Genomic DNA, 18,866 nt, shown 5'->3' with positions numbered 1-18,866 from the left:
GTGTTGGAACCCCATTCCACTCGTGGATTATGTTTTGGTTAACCAGGGGTGACCTAAACCAATGGGAGCAACAGTGGGAATCATCCATGAGAAAAAGGATATGGTCTTCGCGATGATTTGCCAGAATTGAGTAGTGTGATGGGTTCTCTGTGTGGTGTGTGACGTGGAGGCAGTTCCTGGCCGTTTGATTGCTGTGACGTGTATTGGGAGATAACAACAGGCCCGACAGGGAATGTTCAGGAGTGATGTGCCCAGGGAAGAATCGATGAAATTACCTTCGGCTCCGGAGTCCAGAAGGGCGTGACATTCATGAGAGTGATTCTTCCACCGCAGTTTCAAACCGGAAGGAGGGTCGATGATGTTGTTGAGGACCTTCCCAGCGGAGATCCCACCCGATAGTAGCCTCAAGTTTACTACCGGGCTGGCTCTTTTACCGGGCATGAGTAGATGTTGTGTTCTGAGCCTCCACAGTAAAAACATAGGTCCTTGGGATCTCCGCTGTTCCCCTCTCCCTCCGGGACCAGCCGAGCTCTACCCACCTGCATGGGCTCGTGGTCGTCGATGGGACCGACCCGCGTTCTCTCGACTCAAAGCGCCCCCTATCTGGAGAGATTGTATGACGTGTAGGACTGGACTGGCGACCCAGGCGATTAATCCGGGCATCAACTCGTAAGGCCAAGTCGATTAATCCATTTAGGTGTGGGGGCAGCTCGAGGAGATAGAGCTCCTTTAGAACACGGTCGGATAACCCATGCAGGAATCGATCCCACTGCGCCGCCTCGTTCCACTGGCACGCAGCCGCCAGGGTGCGGAATTCGATGGAGTAATCCGTGACAGATGACGTGCCTTGACGAAGGTCTGAGAGCTGGTGAGCGGCCTCCCTGCTGGCCGCGGCTCGATCGAAAACCCTCCTCATCTCCTCAGAGAGGGCGTGGAAACGAGGCACAGCACGGATGTTGATTCTCCCACACCGCCGTCCCCCCATAGGGCTGCCTTGCCCGACAGTAACGTGAGCGTAAACGCCACTTTGGATTCCTCGGTGGCGAAGGTGCGGGGCTGCAAAGCGAAATGCATAGAACATCTATTCAAGAAAGTTCTGCAAAAGGCTGGCTCACCGGAGTAGTTTTCAGGCGCCGGAAGTCTCGGCTCTGGCCGGAAATGATCCTGGGGGGTCTCCCGGGGGACGGGCAGCGCAGGCGGTGCGATGGCGCAGTTGGGAGAGGTGAGCTGATGGATCTGCTGGGTGAGCTTGGACACCTGTGCCACCAGCGCTTGGACAGCGCGTTTGTGTTGTGTGTGTCCGGTGTTCGAGATGCTCTCCTGCTGCTGATCCATACGTTTCACACTGTGATGCATAAAGTCCGTGAGTGTGTTGGTGCTCGCTGCTTCCATGCTGGTGAGATCGTTCTGTGATGGCTGGGTGAAGGAAGGACTGGAAACAATAGCGAGTTATGGGTTTTTAATGAAAATAAATAAACAAACAGGGAAAAAGACAATGATGCTGGGAAGACAAAAATCCAAGATGGTGGTGAGGTGGTGAGGAATCCGGATGATGACGGTGAGAGGTGCAGGCAGCAGGAGAGGATGGCACAGGAACTGCGGGGAATAGAGCCGAAGGTATGTATTTGTGGCTGAGTGGAAGTGCGTAGAGTGGGAGGAGGTTCCGGGAAAACCCGAACATCCAACGCAGACAAACACTGAAGCCAAACAAACAGGGTAAGCGACATGAAAACAACGATCTCACAACCACAAGACGTGAGACAAGCCAATATAAAGGGAATGAGTAATGAGTGGACAGCTGTTGCTGATGACAATTAACGGAGACGCCCACAAACTAATCAGTGCAGACGCGAAACACACAGACTTCACCACAAAGTGCCAACACCCAGAGATCACGGTTTACCAACCGTGACATAAATACAATAATCATGTTAGAAACGATGCTGTTCTTTCTGAATAAGATAAGGAATAACAATTGTTACTTATTTTCCATTTCTAAAGTTAATTGGCTTTGACTCCCCGACAGCGGCACCCTTGCTCAAAAAAAGTAACAAGTCATCGTTGGAGATATGCAAGCAAAAGATACTAGGGAAAAAAAAAAAGTATAACAGAAAGTGCAAAGGCGGCACCGAAAAGACCAGTACAAAAAAATCAAAATAAACAAGTGGGCCAGTCTAAGGCATGAAACTCCCGGGCTGAAAATGAGTCCCACTCCGGCCCTGCTTTCATGTGACTGATCAAGCTATTATAGGAAGCATGTATGAGCAACAAAATGCTTCTTTGTGTTCAGATTTGACTAATGCAAAAACTTTACACTTCAAATCCAAATAAAATAATACAACTTTGATAAAAATGTCTTTAATGATGTCTAAATATATATACAATTAAATTTTTTACGATCTCTATGACAATTTTTTCAATACTTTTGACAATTTTCCTAAACTCCTAACACAGTTAGCACAACATCCATCTGTGTAGACTATACAATTAACATATTTCTTGTTGCTTTGAAACAAAAAGTATACAGTTAACACAAATTTAAAAATGCTTGAACTTCTTTGACACTCAAGCTCAACCGATACCAAAACAATGTAATTTTACTGCCAAATTTTCAAATGCTTTCACACAGTATGTCAGATCACATCATGTTCTAAAACTAACTTATAGGCTAAAGTCAAAGTGAACAGCTGTTCATATTGTGAATTGAAACACAAGTATGTCTGCATTTTATGCCATGCTAATGAGAAAGAGCTCATTGAAATTATGCAATACAAATTATGCAAATTACAGTTTATTCCCATCTAGAAAACACACACTCAGGTGTTGAGGTTCTTTCAATTGCATGACCATATGATATACAGTAAAAAGAATACCTCGTTGGGCTGATATTGTGTGGAAAAGTATTATTCTTAAATTCTGGAATAGTACTATTCTTAAAAAAAAAAAAAACTTGTCCCTTTTTGACTTGCACTCAATTCATTTACTACTTGTTTTCTTAAAAAAAGTATTGTATTCTATTTGTTTTCTTTTTATTTATTATATAATTTACAGTAAAAAGTGCTTTGTGTACTGTGTTACTGTTAGCAAACTGAGACTTGTTATAGCATTTGCTCTTTTGTTGATTTTGATTGCTGTCATTGTCCTCATTTTGTAAGTCACTTTGGATAAAAGTGTCTGCTAAATGACTAAATGTAAATGTAATGAAAAATGCACTCCTACATAAATGTGAGATTTTAGAAGATCTGCACCAAAGACTTCTGCCAGAGAAAGGGGACAGGTGGGAGACCACTTTCCCAATGTATATGATCACATGGAACAATCTGGCATTTCCACCTTTACCAGAGCAGTCAGAGCCTGGTTTGACACCCATTCGGAGAATTATGTCTCTTTTCCTTGCTCCTTACTCCCCTTCCTCAACGCCACTGTGGAGTTTTTTCACCATCGTCCCTCCAGATGTCCTTCCAGGATGCAATGGATGCTGAATGCCAAGACATCACAGCTGAACATTACCAGAAGAAGAAGGCACACCAAAAGATTCTTCCCAAGATGCCTTGCCAGAGAAGATATCAGGTGTGATGTGGATGAGACCATGTGACCAAACGCAGAAGAACAGGCAGATTAGATTACATTTATTTATATATTTACAGTTTTTTTCAGTCGCTAACAAGCGTTTGTCCAACCAGTTGTCACATTTTCAAAACTCTACACACAATTAGCACAGCATATTAGTCTTTTGTGGCCATACCATTCACACACATTTCATGTCGTTTTCACACAATATGCAGTCAGTGAACACATTTCAACAATGCTTACATTTTCTTAACAGACAAGCCATACCTCCCAACAAAATTATGGATTGTTTTTGTAGTATTTACAGTACAAATGTTAACACACAACATCCCACAATAGCAAAAACAATATTCCAGACCTTAGATACAGTATAAAAACCTCTGCTTCTGCAATGTTATCAGTTCAAAAACAATATATCTCAGCTGATAATAAACAAACAATTGAATAATTTACACATAGCTGATTTATGTTGGGTAAATTGGGCCCAACCACAGCTGATTCCAGTCTGGCTTAGACTCAGTGGCAGGGGGTTATTTTTTTATATTACATTGACACTTATTCAGTAAAAGAAGGACTTTGAGAAGTGATGTTTTTGGAAACAGAAACAGAAAAAGACAAACACTGTAATGTCTGGACGAGGAAGAGTAAGACCAAGGGGCCCAGGGAGAAGAGCAGGCCCAGTGAGAGATGCAGTGAGAAATGCAGTGAGAGGTGCAGGAGCAGTGAGAGATGCAGTGAGAGGTGCAGGAGCAGTGAGAGAAGCAGTGAGAGGTGCAGGAGCAGTGACAGAAGCAGTGAGAGGTGCAGGAGCAGTGACAGAAGCAGTGAGAGGTGCAGGAGCAGTGAGAGATGCAGTGAGAGGTGCAGGAGCAGTGAGAGATGGAGTGAGAGATGCAGTGAGAGGTGCAGGAGCAGTGAGAGGAGCAGGGCCAGTGAGAAGAGCAGGCCCAAGGAGAGGGCAAGGTAGAGGTGTAAGAGGTGGCGGCATTCCAAGGGCTGCAAGAACAGTAGTCAGTGATGAAATTTGTGCCACTTTCACTGACAATGTAATCAACCATGGTCTTTCACTAAGAGAGGCTGGTAAAAGAGTGCAGCCCAATTTGAAGCGGTCAACGGTTGCCTTCATTATACCCATCTTTCAACAAACCAACAGGTAAGTATTCCATTTTACATGGATTGTTTCTATTCTCACTTGACTTGTCAATAAGGTCATACAGTAATGCATATGTAGAATTTTTTGTCCTTCTAAAGAATGCAACGTCTTCCACCCTCTGGGGGAAGAGGAAAGCTCCTCAATAATGATCAAGAGCTTGCCATTGTAGAAATGGTTGTTGCAAATAATGCAATAAAACTGCATGAAATTAAAACTAGAATTGTGGAGGACCATGAGATGGAACAGTGAGAGAGTCAGGAGTTACGACGACAATATGTCCAGGTATAGTGTATATTCAATTCAATGTCCAGTTCTATAAGCTTTGCACATTGCAAGTAGGTAACCAACACAGTAATAGGTAACAGTACAGTATGTTATACAGTAATGACATGATTTACATAAACTTTGTTTCAGAGAGCAGGAAACAGGAAACAGGAAACAGGAAACTAGTGCTAGTACCACAAACCCCCCCCCCCCCCAGGGCACATTGAATTAGACTAGAAGAATAACATCTAAGTTAGCTAAAAATTAAAAAAAAAAACCCTGAACTGCTTTTCTGACTGATATGACACAATGTTAACTATTTGTTCATTCTCTAAAACGCATATCTTAGATTCATAATTCATTTAAAAGCCTCTTGTGTGTAAAAATAGTAAATAGCATCATGTCCTCTTGTTTTTTAACCTAATAAAAGTTATAGGAGCATTAAAATAGTTAATAAAGAACTTCATTCTAATGCTCGTTATATTTATAGCAGTTATAATTCATTATACGATTAACTACTCTAATAACAGCATTCATTTCAATCCGACATTCAAATTAAAATATTTAATAATATTCATAACAGAAGCAGTGTTTTCCACAGCCTTTCGCTCTATTTTTGGCGGCATATATATGCAAATTCATTTTTTGCCAGCAGGAGGCGCTTGTAGAGCGCGAGAGAGGTTTCCTCAGTAACGGCTGTAATCAGATAAGCGCTCCTTTCCTTAATTCCTCCTTTTGATGTAGTCATGTCTCAGTGCTTTTCTGAAGAGAGCGCATCTGCGCACCTTTCGGATAGCGCATCAAGAACCGGTTTGACCGGGCGCTCGGTACCACCGGTACTTAAAAAAAACCTGGTACCGTAATGTTTTAATTTTTTTAGTACCGACTTGGTACCGAAGTACCGGGTCTTTTGACAACACTACTTGGCAGCAAGCTTTTTCAATGCTTTCAGCAGCAGCTTTTGATATGTCAGAATACGATTCCATAGGTTATATTTCAGCACGATTTTCGCGAATGGACAGCGACTCTTAAGTAGCACGTAGAACGCATTCAAGTCAAGTAAATTTTTTGGGAAAAGCGCGTGGAATTGCGGCGAGCGTTTGTAACCTTGCACGTAGAGAGCGCTATTCAGAGCTAAGATACATCGTTATCAGGAAACTTGACCCAGATCAGTTTTAAGCATTCATTAAAGTGAATCGGTTCAAAGGAGTCATTAGTTCGCAAATCGGACGTGTCATTAGTGGACAGATATGCTCATATGCTCCGCACATATAACATTACTCCCAAATATATTTTTAGGTCGCACAGATTAAATTTCAGGAGCATATGCGACAAAAATGTTGGCAATTTCGAGCCTTGTAGGAGCTCCTAAGCTTTCTAGCTAGAAGTAAGCAATAACCATGGCATTACTTTGCTAAGTTAGCCCAGAATCAACACAAAAATGTTGTGGAATCATGGAATCATGACAAAAATTATCAATAGATTGGTTAAATTTGACTAGACCTGCATATAAAAAATGAAAGACAATATATTGGATTTGATAACCTGAATCATCCGTGTTCACTGTCTTCGGCAGTCAACTGAAGCTGTTAACGTGAGTAGATGGTTGGGTGTGTGCATGCATTCATAACGGTGCGCGTACACTTTGAACTTCAATCGTGACAAATGATTGAGTTACTTGCGGAGTGACGGTATGAATCAGAGGCACAAAAAACGTTGACAGCGGTGAGCGGTCATTATGTTTGCCAATACACAAATCCGCCGCAAACTCTATGGGCGCCGCCATCTTGCCTGCCGCCATTACTGCGTGCCTGCGAAGTGTGACTAGTTAATTATAGACCGATCCCGAATCTCCCTTTTCTTTCAAAGATACTAGAAAAGGTAGTATCCTCACAATTATATTCCTTTTTAGAGAAAAATGGCATCTGTGAGGATTTCCAGTCAGGATTTAGACCGTATCATAGTACTGAGACTGCTCTCATTAGTTACAAATGACCAACTCTTATCATCTGATCGCGGTTGTATCTCTCTATTAGTGCTATCAGATCTTAGCGCTGCGTTTGACACTATTGACCACAACATTCTTTTGCATAGACTAGAACACTTTGTTGGCATTAATGGAAGTGCATTAGCATGGTTTAAATCGTACTTATATGACCGCCATCAATTCGTAGCAGTGAATGAAGAGGTATCATATCGTTCACAAGTGCAGTATGGAGTACCGCAAGGCTCAGTACTAGGGCCGTTACTCTTCACGCTTTACATGTTACCCTTGGGAGATATCATCAGGAAACACGGTGTTAGCTTTCACTGTTATGCTGATGATACTCAGCTCTATATTTCATCGCGGCCTGGCGAAACATACCAATTTGAAAAAATAACGGAATGCATAGTCGATATAAAAAACTGGATGACGAGTAATTTCTTACTGCTAAATTCTGAAAAACAGAGGTGTTAATTATAGGGCCTAAAAGCTCTGCATGTAATGACCTAGAACGCTGTCTAAGCCTTGATGGCTGCTCTGGCAATTCTTCGTCATCACTTAGGAACCTAGGTGTGCTATTTGATAGCAACCTTTCCTTAGAAAGCCACATTTTTCTAGCATTTGTAAAACTGCATTTTTCCATCTCAAAAATATATCTAAATTACGGCCTATGCTCTCAATGTCAAATGCAGAAATGTCAATCCATGCGTTTATGACCTCAAGGTTAGACTATTGTAATGCTCTATTGGGTGGTTGTTCTGCATGCTTAGTAAACAAACTCCAGTTAGTCCAAAATGCAGCAGCTAGAGTTCTTACTAGATCCAGGAAGTCTGATCATATTAGCCCGGTCCTGTCAACACTGCACTGGCTCCCTATCAAACATCGTATAGATTTTAAAATCTTGCTTATTACTAATAAAGCCCTGAATGGTTTAGCACCTCAGTATTTGAACGAGCTCTTGTTACATTATAGTCCTCCACGTCCGCTCCGTTCTCAAAACTCTGGCAATTTGATTATAGCTACATATCAAAGTCAACTGCGGGCGGCAGATCCTTCTCCTATTTAGCGCCCAAACTCTGGAATAACCTACCTAACATTGTTCGGGAGGCAGACACACTCTTGCAGTTTAAATCTAGATTAAAGACCCATCTCTTTAACCTGGCTTACACATAACATACTAATACACTTCTAATATCCAAATCCGTTAAAGGATTTTTAGGCTGCATTAATTAGGTAAACCGGAAAACCGGGAACACTTCCCATAACACCCGATGTACTTGCTACATCGTTAGAAGAATGGCATCTACGCTCATATTAGTCTGTTTCTCTCTTATTCCGAGGTCACCGTAGCCACCAGATCCAGTCTGTATCCAAGTCAGAGGGTCACTGCAGTCACCCGGATCCAGTATGTATCCAGCCCAGATGGTGGATTAGCACCTAGAAAGGACCTCTACAGCCCTAAAGACAGCGGAGACCATGACTAGAGCCCCAGAGACAGATCCCCTGTAAAGCCCTTTGTCTCAGACGACCACCGGGACAAGACCATAGGAAACAGATGATTCTTTCTGCTCAACCTGACTTTGCTGCAGCCTGGAATTGAACTGCTGGTTTCGTCTGGTCAGAGGAGAACTGGCCCCCCAACTGAGCCTGGTTTCTCCCAAGGTTTTTTTTTCTCCGTTCACCCACATAACGACATCACTTTCCTTGCCGCTGTCGCCTCTGGCTTGCTTAGTTGGGGACACTTCATTTACAGCGATATCGTTGACTTGATTGCAAATTATTGCACAGATACTATTTAAACTGAACTGAGCTGCATGACGACATCACTGAATTCAATGATGAACTGCCTTTAACTGTCATTTCGAAATTATTGACACACTGTTTTCCTAATTAATGTTGTTCAGTTGCTTTGACGCAATCTTTTTTGTTTAAAGCGCTATATAAATAAAGATGACTTGACTTGACTTTTAATGACATTTCAATGAAAGTGGATCCTTCTCATTAAATACAATGTCTGGTGAAAGGGAAAATTGGGTAGATGATGTCAGGCAGTGGCCAAAACTTACTGATAAAGGTAATTTATTGACAACATAATGTAATAATGTATAAATATGTAATGTATTGTAATTAAGAAGTGTATTAATTGATGACAACAATAAAACCGAACGCTGTCATTACTAGCTGTGTTGTTAAATATGTTCACAAGCTTCACAAGTTTCAAATAACTATTAGGCCATCCTTAAAAATATTCTTGTTTGCCATAACTGACCGACCCTGTCAATTTAGGAATGACCCAATTAATTATTTTTTTTCCCCTTTTTGTCCGACCGACTTGCCAATTGTAATTGCGTTAAGACCCACAGATTTTTTTTTACTCTTCAAACTAATACAAATGCAATAAAATGTGAGACACACGCAACTGACGCTTTTCACACGCTCTCACACCACACATCCATTTTCTCACGCACAGAAAAAATCGCGAAGCAAAGAGGACACGGAGACCGACAATCTCAGCTCTCAGATTCTGTCAATTTTATTATGAAATTCAAACAATGAATACCGTTTTGGGTGCTTGTAAACGTGACGCGACAGATCCCTAGCGGCACCTGAACTGATCATCTCTAGCTAATAGTAAAGAACTCTGTGTAATTCGTATGGCCGTGAACATGGGCAGTCAATGTGCAACAAAGGTTCGTGGATTTCACAAACGGGTTTATTCCATGCCTGTAGTTTTGTGCTGTTGTTAAAACAGCCAACCACACAACACACTCTTCTTGGCATCACTGGACAGCATACGTACTAAAAAAAAACTAAATAAAAATAACTTTTCGTACAGCTATAATCTGCTACAGCCGCCTACGGGACTAAGGCCGGCGACACACTGGATGCGTGGCGCAAGCGTCTCAGCCGCGTGGCATGTCGGTTTTTAATTCGGCTACCATGTTAACAGGTTAGAGCTTACAGACCGCGGAAAACGCGTGCATGCTAGAAATAGAACCGACGCCTATTTTTACTGCGACACGCGCGCGTGTTGGAAGCGTTTCCAGGCAAAATATAGTAGGAAAATGTGTTTATATGTCATTTTGTACACAAATACATATGAATTCATTATATTTTGATATTTGAAAGTCTATAGGTTGACATAAATTCAGATATAAATGTAATTTAAAAAATAAATAAATAATTATCGATTTTCAAATATTGCACATGTCAAACATAATCTATTTCGCCGTCAATACTTTTGACGGTGTCCTTTATCAGTAGGCGTAGGTGTAGGTGTGTAAAAAAAAAAGTTGATGTTGTCATGAAGACAAGAGCCTGGTCTGTCAACGGTCTCCCTCTACAGCAGCAGTGCGCCAGCGCCGCGCCAGGCACGGTCCTGGTGTGTAAAGACACAGAAAACACGAGGCAGCCACCACGCTTCTGGGACGCTTCAGACACGCGACGCTCACGCCACGCAGCCAGTGTGTCACCGGCCTAACGCTACTTCTGCTACTTCCTTAGCAGCAAGGCACGCAGTAATGGCGGCGCTGCTTTACTTCCATGTTTCGCCGGATTTGTCTATACCCAACGCATCGCAACCCCCCCCCCCCCCCCGCCTCCTTTTTTTTTTTTTTTCATGATTTACGAGTACATCATTTTCAGGTAGGAAAAGCCGGATTTCCGGATTTTTCCGGAAGAATCACACCCCTGTTATATACCTTGTTCATCTAGCCTCAAGTCTAGAGATGGTTGTTCAAATCCATACATTTACTGAATAGACAAGTATATATATTATACTGTACATTCACAATGGGCTTACATTAAAAAAAATGATTACTACGAATGACTTCATATTTCCTTAAACCCTTCCTGATTGATAGTTCCCCAGTCACCATTGTCCCACCAACTCCAAAAACACCCAAAAACATGCAGGTATAGTTAATCAAACACTAGAGGCTATATTGTGTGTGTGTGTCATCTGTGACAGACTGGTCACCAGTTTAGGGTGATTTTCTACCTTTGGCCTGTGGAAGCTGGGTTAAGCTCCAGCACCTAGATATTTCAGGCATAAAAATGGTCAAAAGATGTAAATGGACATAGTGAAAACACAAAACTTTATTTGTCCACTATAACAGAAACTGTGGTTCAAAAACAAACAAACAAAAAACTCTCATCATGTAATTAACATTGATTGAGAGTAATTTGAACATGATCTTCAGGCTGCCAGGTGGGTGGCCATGTCTTCTTACTGGAAAAAAGTAAAAACAACAATCAATAAATGAGAAATTTACAGAGGTGAATTAAATTGTCATGTAGGTTTACTTATTCTTACCAGGATGGACTAGGCAACCAATGCACCAACACCTCTTTATGTCCCTGTGAATAAGGGTAAAAATAAAGAGCCAATTACAAAACAAATCATAATTACATTTCAATCCTTACATATCAGTACATCACTTTTAGTACATCACTAAATTTTTCAAGCATTTAATGTCACTCATCAAAAACTTTTAACAAAGCACAATGGAAAGCCACCATCTACATGTGGCATTACTGTGGTACAGCAACACCACCAGCACAAAAACAGAGACAGGAGAAGCTGCAGGTTGGAGTTATGTATGTAACGAAAGGTGCCATGCTGAAAGGTGAATGCTACTACAACAGAAACTAACCCCTAACCTTAACAGACAGCTTAAAAAAAAAATAAGACCTTTAAGAAAAGCTCCACCATACCCACACTTGCAAAAACACACTACAGCAGGTTGTCATCAAAGTATGCAATCTGAAATTTGAATTCCAATTCATCATTTAGGATTCTAACAATCTCACCAAAATTGACCCATAAATGCCACTCAAGCAAAGCCTAACAGACTGAAGAGCAACTTCAACAACTGCTGTTAACATATTCAAAAGCAATGGAAATACACTCCTGAACTTTAAATGTTATATAGTTAGATAATATGTTATATTCATACTACATTGTAGAAGCTAGTACTTTACAGAATATTTTATATTAAAATATGAATTTACAATTATTCGCCTTATTAATAATTGTTTGTATTGGTGTGGGATCTTCTACCTTGTGCTCTTTTGCACTGCCTGTACTAATACTGTAATCAGTAAGCATATATGAATTCCATTCCATATATTTATTTTTTGCAATAAAGTACCCTACACATTAGCATTCACCAATGTGGAGTTCTTAACAGAACAGAGTTAAATCTTTTGGGATATTGATCAATTCATAGTTTGAGCAAAAACATAAATTACTTAATTTAATAAATTATTTAAATTAATTATCTTTACATGAAAACGTCACTGGTATTATGGAACACACAACATTAACAGATTGAAGATACAGAACAATCCCAACCCTTCTGAGAAATTCCACTGGAAATACGTCCAGAGACACATGAAATATACATTCTGTACAAATGTAAAATTTGGTTAGAAATGAATTCATTACTTATCTTGAACAGAGAATGTCTAAAAGTTAAAATGCAAAACAAATTTTAAACATCTAAAAATCTAAACAGCACTGAAACAAATATAAACATCCATATTATGAGAACTTTCCAAATGGATGACAATGTGTAATAGACTAGGAATGCAAAGAGCTAACTGTATTGTATAAAACGTTATACCTGTGTCCGTATTTTTTGGACGCTTTCTCTTTGCTGCCATGTTGACAGCTGATTTGCTGTGAAGGAAAAAAAAATGTTTAGCCTTAGTTCAAGTTCACATTGTTCCTTGCTAATTGTACTGACTTTACCCAAAGTCATTTAAAAATTATCACATCTAAGAAAAAACTCTAGATCATAAATCACTAATCCCTGATTGGGGAAACAAAAAATTCTCCAATACTTTAAATTATTACTTTTAAGATTAAATTTGGGATTGGAAATCACCAATAAAATCTGACAAAATTTATATATATATATATATAAGCAGTATGCAATATATATATATATATATAAACATTTTCAGACTGGAGCAGCCAATGCGCATGAGCAGTATGCAAATATTGTCTATTTCTATAGCAACCGGAGCTTCTAACAGCAGTTGGGATGACGTGTTAACTTTTCTAATCAACAATTTGCTCTTTTATTTAGAAGGTTGGATTAATTTGCCATGTTGGCCATTATTGATGTTTAATAGTGTAATGTGTTCATATGTCTTTGCTTCACCCCATATTCTTCTACTCACCATTCTGGTTTTAATATGACTCCCTCTATCTCTCTTCCATTTCATTCATCATAAATGCACTACTCATTCTTTTCTTTGCCTGTTTAGTCTTTTTTGTCACTTTCATGTATCCTTCCTCAACAGGTCTCTCTGGTTCTCCCCCTCCACTTTCTGTCTGTTGTTCTTCAATTTGCTCTTTATCCTCCGATCTTTCCTTCAACCTCACTTCTACATTTTTCTCTGATAAAATGTCCTCTTCATCTTCTATAGTCTCTTTTAAGTCCTGACTCTCTGTCCTATCACCCTCTGTGTCCTCTTGTTCTTTTTCTGGACTTTTAAATCTCTGTTCCTCAACAGGCCTCTCTGGTTCTTCCTCCCCACTTTTTTATCTGTTGTTCTTCAATCTGCTCTTCATCCTCCAGTCTTTCCACTTCTACATTGTTTTCCAGTATGTTCTCTTCTACAGTCTCTTTCAAGTCCTGCCTTTCTGCTTCATTACCTTCTGTGACCTCTGGTTCTTCTTCTGGACTCAAACCTTAAAAAATACCATTAAAGTCATATTAAAACACATAAAAAAAAACATTGAAATAAAGTGCAGTTTAACATAGAAACTTGTATAGCTACAGTATTTAGGTATCAGTGCGTCCCTCAGTTGGGAACTCAAAGGGACACTGGACCTCTGCTGTCCACTTATGGGCCTTCAAACATTTCCCCAGCAGAAGAAGAGGAACATATCCCAGAGCTTTCAGCTTCTCCATCTAAAATATAAGAACGTCGAACAGTACAGCTTTTAAAAATGGTTCATAATAATTCTGAAAGAAAGTAAAAAAATATGCTTAGCATCATGTGACTCCAAGCCAACATGTGGGTTTTTTTTTTAAATGCCCAGGCTTATTATTTATATTAAACCACACAAAAAAATCTGAAGACTGTATAAATTCAGAGAAAAAACAAAAACGAATCAAGGCTTCTACTTAAGTTGAGTATGGCAAGCTTTCTGCTTTCAATGAACATCAGTTCACTTGATAGTCATATTTGGAACGCCTCCAGGCAACTTTTTTAAGGGTATGCAAGGCTAACCGCCATTTATGGGAAACTCCTGAAATTTCGAAAACATATTTTAAAATTAGCAATAAAATCTGACATGAACTGTGTCATAAGACCATATAAATAGAGTAAATAGAGTTAAAACTGTAAATTTTGTTTAATTTAGTTATTGTGCATGTGCAGTAGTTCTCCTTTTTCTATGAACCAGTGGTTCTAATGGCAGCTGCAGTGATGTGTGACTTTACCAACTGCCTATTAGCTCTTTTATTTACAAGAGTTCTGCCCATTAGTGGCAGATTAGTGAAAATAATATTAATAACCTTTTATTTGAACTGTCGGTTTACAGGAATTACAGTTTATTCATGATCATGTAATGTATTATGTTTATTTTGTATGCAAAACATGTTTATTTTGTATAGCCTCCTATATAAATGTTTTAGTTTAGAACAAAGTGCGAGGTAATGAAATTAGAATGTTGACCTTTGCCTACCATGATGACTAAATTGTCAAGGACTTTGGATTGATTCCTTGATGCAGCTGTTGTTTTAGCCCACTGCTGGGCTTTGACACAGAACTTTGCCAACCGCACTGACTGTTTACATTTAAAATCACACACTATGAAAAGAGAAACAGAAATACATTGAGTATTAAAATAAAGGAAAATTCCACATAAAGAAACAGTGTTAGTTATGCACAATCACCTTAATACAGGACCGGTGTCGGCAGTTCATCCTAATCTGGCAGTGGGGACACTGGCGTAAGGTTGAACCTGGCATTTGGAACATACAAAACAAAACAAAATGACAAAATTTGACAGCATAAAAGACAGACATCAAATACAAAACTGAAATTAAAGATTAATTTATCTTTGATGTGTGTGTATGTATAAACATCACACACACATACATACATACACATATATATATATATATATATATATATATATATATATACAAAAACTACATACTTATTAAAGACTAATTAATATATACATATATATATGGTACCTCTCAAAAACTACATACTTATTAAAGACTAATTATAAACATTTTATTTTTATTATCATCAAAAGTTATTAGGAAAAGGCCAAGGTATGTGATGACTGTGCAGGGCTGTTAAAATCCACACATCTGTGATCTACACGTAATGCCTGGTATTGACTTAAAGTAGTGTACAGTTATCTCATCATAAGATAAAACCATATATGATGCATCAATGAAAAGCAATTGTTGCGCACAGCAAACTCTTACACTACATTTTATCCAAAAATATTTAATAATAAATAATTTTAAACAGACATTAATCGCTTGAACTACATGTGCATGCTCACTTAAAAGAATAACGTTTGATGCTGACAACATTGACACGCATATCGAAGCTATCACTTGCATTTACAATAATTTGTGTTAACAAGAACTGAAATGTTTTATTCTTTTGCTTAATACTTACTTGTTTATTTTGCTGATTGAATCAATGGACGAGGCGAACTTGAGCAATGAGTACTGTTGAGGGGCGGGAAAGTACGGTGCCCGTGAGAGGACATGGTCGGTTCACTTAGTTTTGTCGTAGACAATATATAACAATTAACGACAACCTTATATTATGTCGTGGCCACAAGATATTAACTCGTGGGAACGTGATATTATGTCGTTGCCACGAGATCATTTTGTCGAGGTAACGACATCCTTATGTTGTGGCCTCGAGATGTTATGTTGAGGGAACGACATATTTTTCTCGTGGCCACGACTTCTTATGTTGAGGGAACGCATCCGGTTCTCGTGGCCACGAGTTTTGTGCTGAAGTAACAACTATTTGACCGATACCCTATAGACCCCTTAAAAGTTTGTAAACATTGCAACGTCTCCGGGTGGGCGGGGCTTAGCTGGAGGCAAAAAGAGTCGCGGACGCAATGTAGACAAGCGTAAACTAGCACGTTTTAGGAGGGATTTATTAAACATGGATGCAGAAGAATGTTCGGAACTGTCCGAATATGTACAGTCACTGACTCTGCGGGACCGTAACAAAAAAAATAATAATAAAAAAGTGGGAGTTAGCATACATTTATCAATTAATTCAGTTGATCACTCAGTTCACTGACCAAACTGGTTATCTGACCAAAATATAATGACGAGTGGATAACATTACAGTAGCCTAATTTATTTATTTATTTATTTATTTATTTTTAGCTAAGCCTGGTGTAGTTCTTGTATCTTGTTCTCATTGGAAACATTTTAACCAGGTTTTGGATATTTCCTAGACAACATATGAATTACTTTCGGGTGGTTTGGGGAATTTTGTCAAGGCTTATTATCTAATGTAACCTATCACTGGGCTAACTATGATTAGCAATGTGGATTATTTTAAGAGGCCATTCAAAGGATGGCACACACATCTATTGCTGTATGTTTGTTTAACATTTAACATAGCTAGTGCGCTGAAGGTTGGCGACTTTTCACCTATAAAACATAAACTTGCTGATTTGTACTAGATAAAACCAACACACCAGTACATATGCATAGATTATTTTACCTGATATGAAGTGTGCACTGCAAACACAAGCATTATTTATAATAGTCTCCGTCCAGTCTGTACGCCGTATTGCATTCAACCACAATTGTCTTCTTGATTTCTGTGAAGGAATGTCGGCCGGGATCCGGTGAAACTTTATTTTTGAACCAAAAGTGCTGTTCCTTCTATTCTGGCAGCCAAAAACACAACAAGACGACATTTTAAAGTCAAAACCTCAAACTTTTAGCGCGCCTGCTATGAGTTCTTCCTTATGTTTTGCCTCCAGCTAGAGCGGTGACGTCACAGTGACGTAGGCGATTAAGGGGTCTATAGTAACCACTGCAGCTGAGATGAGATGTAAAGATGGAGATGATTGATGAAATAACGTTTTACTTTGAATTAGGAATGTCATATAAAGACATAGTGCGGTCTCTTGATTTAAAACATGGGTACATTATAAGTGAAAGGCAAGTAAAGCGCATTCTTAAGTTTAACGGGCTTTGCCGTCGGAAATTTGCTGACTTGAATCAAGTTCTCGAATTCATCATTAACCAGCTGAACGGTCCCGGACGCCTCCATGGGTACCGCTGGATGCATAAAAAATGCCTCAAAATTGGTATACATGCACGAAAAGAAGATGTTCGAATAATTTTGAAAGAGCTGGATCCAGAAAGTGTATTACTTCGTCGTCGATGCCGACTTCATCGTCGGCAGTATTTTTCTCAAGGTCCCAATTATATCTGCCATGTAGATTCGTATGATAAACGATCACCGTATGGAATCTGTATCAACGGCTGCATAGATGGATATTCTCGTCGAATCATCTGGCTAAAGGCAGCACATACAAACAGCAACCCTCAAGTCATTGCCGGTTACTTCGTGGAGAGTGTACTGCAAACTGGAGGATGTCCACGAATTGTGAGATGCGACCTGGGAACAGAGAATGAGATAAAAAGACAAACACATATGCTCTACACACAAAATGTAAGCCCTTTATTTTAGACAAGGGGAGGGGCGACAGTGGTAGTGCCCGTAGTATCTGCCTTGTCTCATTAAGGGAAAAAGACAAACACCTGTGCTGTATTCTTAAGGGGATCAATAAAGGTATGAGGTCTGCTGTTGTTAAGGAGGGAATTTTGTACGCGAGGGCTGCTGAGCTTCTTGCCGAGGCTACCGTGCCGGGACGTGGGTTGGATGTCTTTTCTGCGATGCGTGCGAAGCGATTGGGAGGGTTAGTTTGTAATCTTGAGTTTCCCTAATTAAAGTTCGGCGGCCGCCGGTTGTTTTCCCGAACGCTGTACCCCATGTCCGGTAGCGGGTAAGAAGACCAGCAGACAATTTTCTGCCCTTATATGGTTCTTAAATTATGTGTATATGAAGTGTTGTATTCACCGGGGAGTCCTGGGTTAATGTGATTGACTAATTGTTACCGGTCCCCCGGCGTTTCTATCATCTCTCACTCTCCATGTGTGTGTGTGTGTGTGTGTGTATAGGGCCTAGGGCAGGTTCTTATCTTTCATGTGTCATTTTTCATATTGTTTTATATTGACGACGGCTAAGTAGCCAGCCAGAGTGGTTTTGGCTCATATTGAGTGACTTTGTGGTGTGTACTGAAGTGTTGGAGTTAACTGATGCACTTATGGATTTTTGTATCTTTTGGTGTTTTGGTGTTGCTGTGAAATGAAATTCTGTATAATTGTTGACACATTAACTAACTTTAAGGTGTTGAAACCCTCTGCTGAATACCCTTCTGCTCGTTGATTATGTCAGGTAACTTCTGATTGGTCAAATGCACTATCAACTATATATGACACCCATAATCTGCTGCTCTGCCCTGTTGAGGTTTTAATATGAATTGTATTTAGTATATAAGAATAAAAGCTATATTTGTATTCATTGAGGTTGTGTGCTTGAGTCTCCTTGGCTACTCGGGCCCGAATAAATTTCGTCCAGTTAGGAACCTGTCGGTCTCTTTCTTTACTCCTCTTATTTTTGGAGTGTTACAACTTGGCATAGTTTGGCAGTCTGGACGTTGGGCAATAGCAAGGAAGATGTCAACTACACAATCTGCACAGTCACCTTCTACATCAAGTGAGCAGCAGCAGGGAACAGATAGTTCTAATATATCTCAGAGTCAAGCAACAAATGCAAATATGGTTATGTTTCCTTTTA

The 18,866-nt window shown here is 39.8% G+C and overlaps 1 protein-coding gene across 1 annotated transcript in view; it reads right to left on the bottom strand.

The window, feature by feature from the left end:
• Positions 1–430: 430 nt before the first annotated feature.
• The window catches only part of LOC122135614, a 32,602-nt gene continuing 14,166 nt past the window's right edge, over positions 431–18,866 (bottom strand). The window contains exons 4-9 of the mRNA XM_042715589.1: positions 17,571–17,624; positions 14,888–14,955; positions 13,846–13,897; positions 13,521–13,674; positions 12,599–12,654; positions 431–1,056 (exon numbers count right to left, since the gene is read on the bottom strand). Coding sequence (XP_042571523.1) covers positions 431–1,056; positions 12,599–12,654; positions 13,521–13,674; positions 13,846–13,897; positions 14,888–14,955; positions 17,571–17,624 — 1,010 coding nt within the window. The remainder of the gene's footprint in view (positions 1,057–12,598; positions 12,655–13,520; positions 13,675–13,845; positions 13,898–14,887; positions 14,956–17,570; positions 17,625–18,866) is intronic.

The sequence above is a fragment of the Cyprinus carpio genome, chromosome A3 (assembly GCF_018340385.1).
Source record: "Cyprinus carpio isolate SPL01 chromosome A3, ASM1834038v1, whole genome shotgun sequence".
Taxonomy (NCBI): domain Eukaryota; kingdom Metazoa; phylum Chordata; class Actinopteri; order Cypriniformes; family Cyprinidae; genus Cyprinus; species Cyprinus carpio.
Note: the sequence above shows the minus strand (reverse complement) of the source record. Positions and strands in the feature narration are given on the sequence as shown.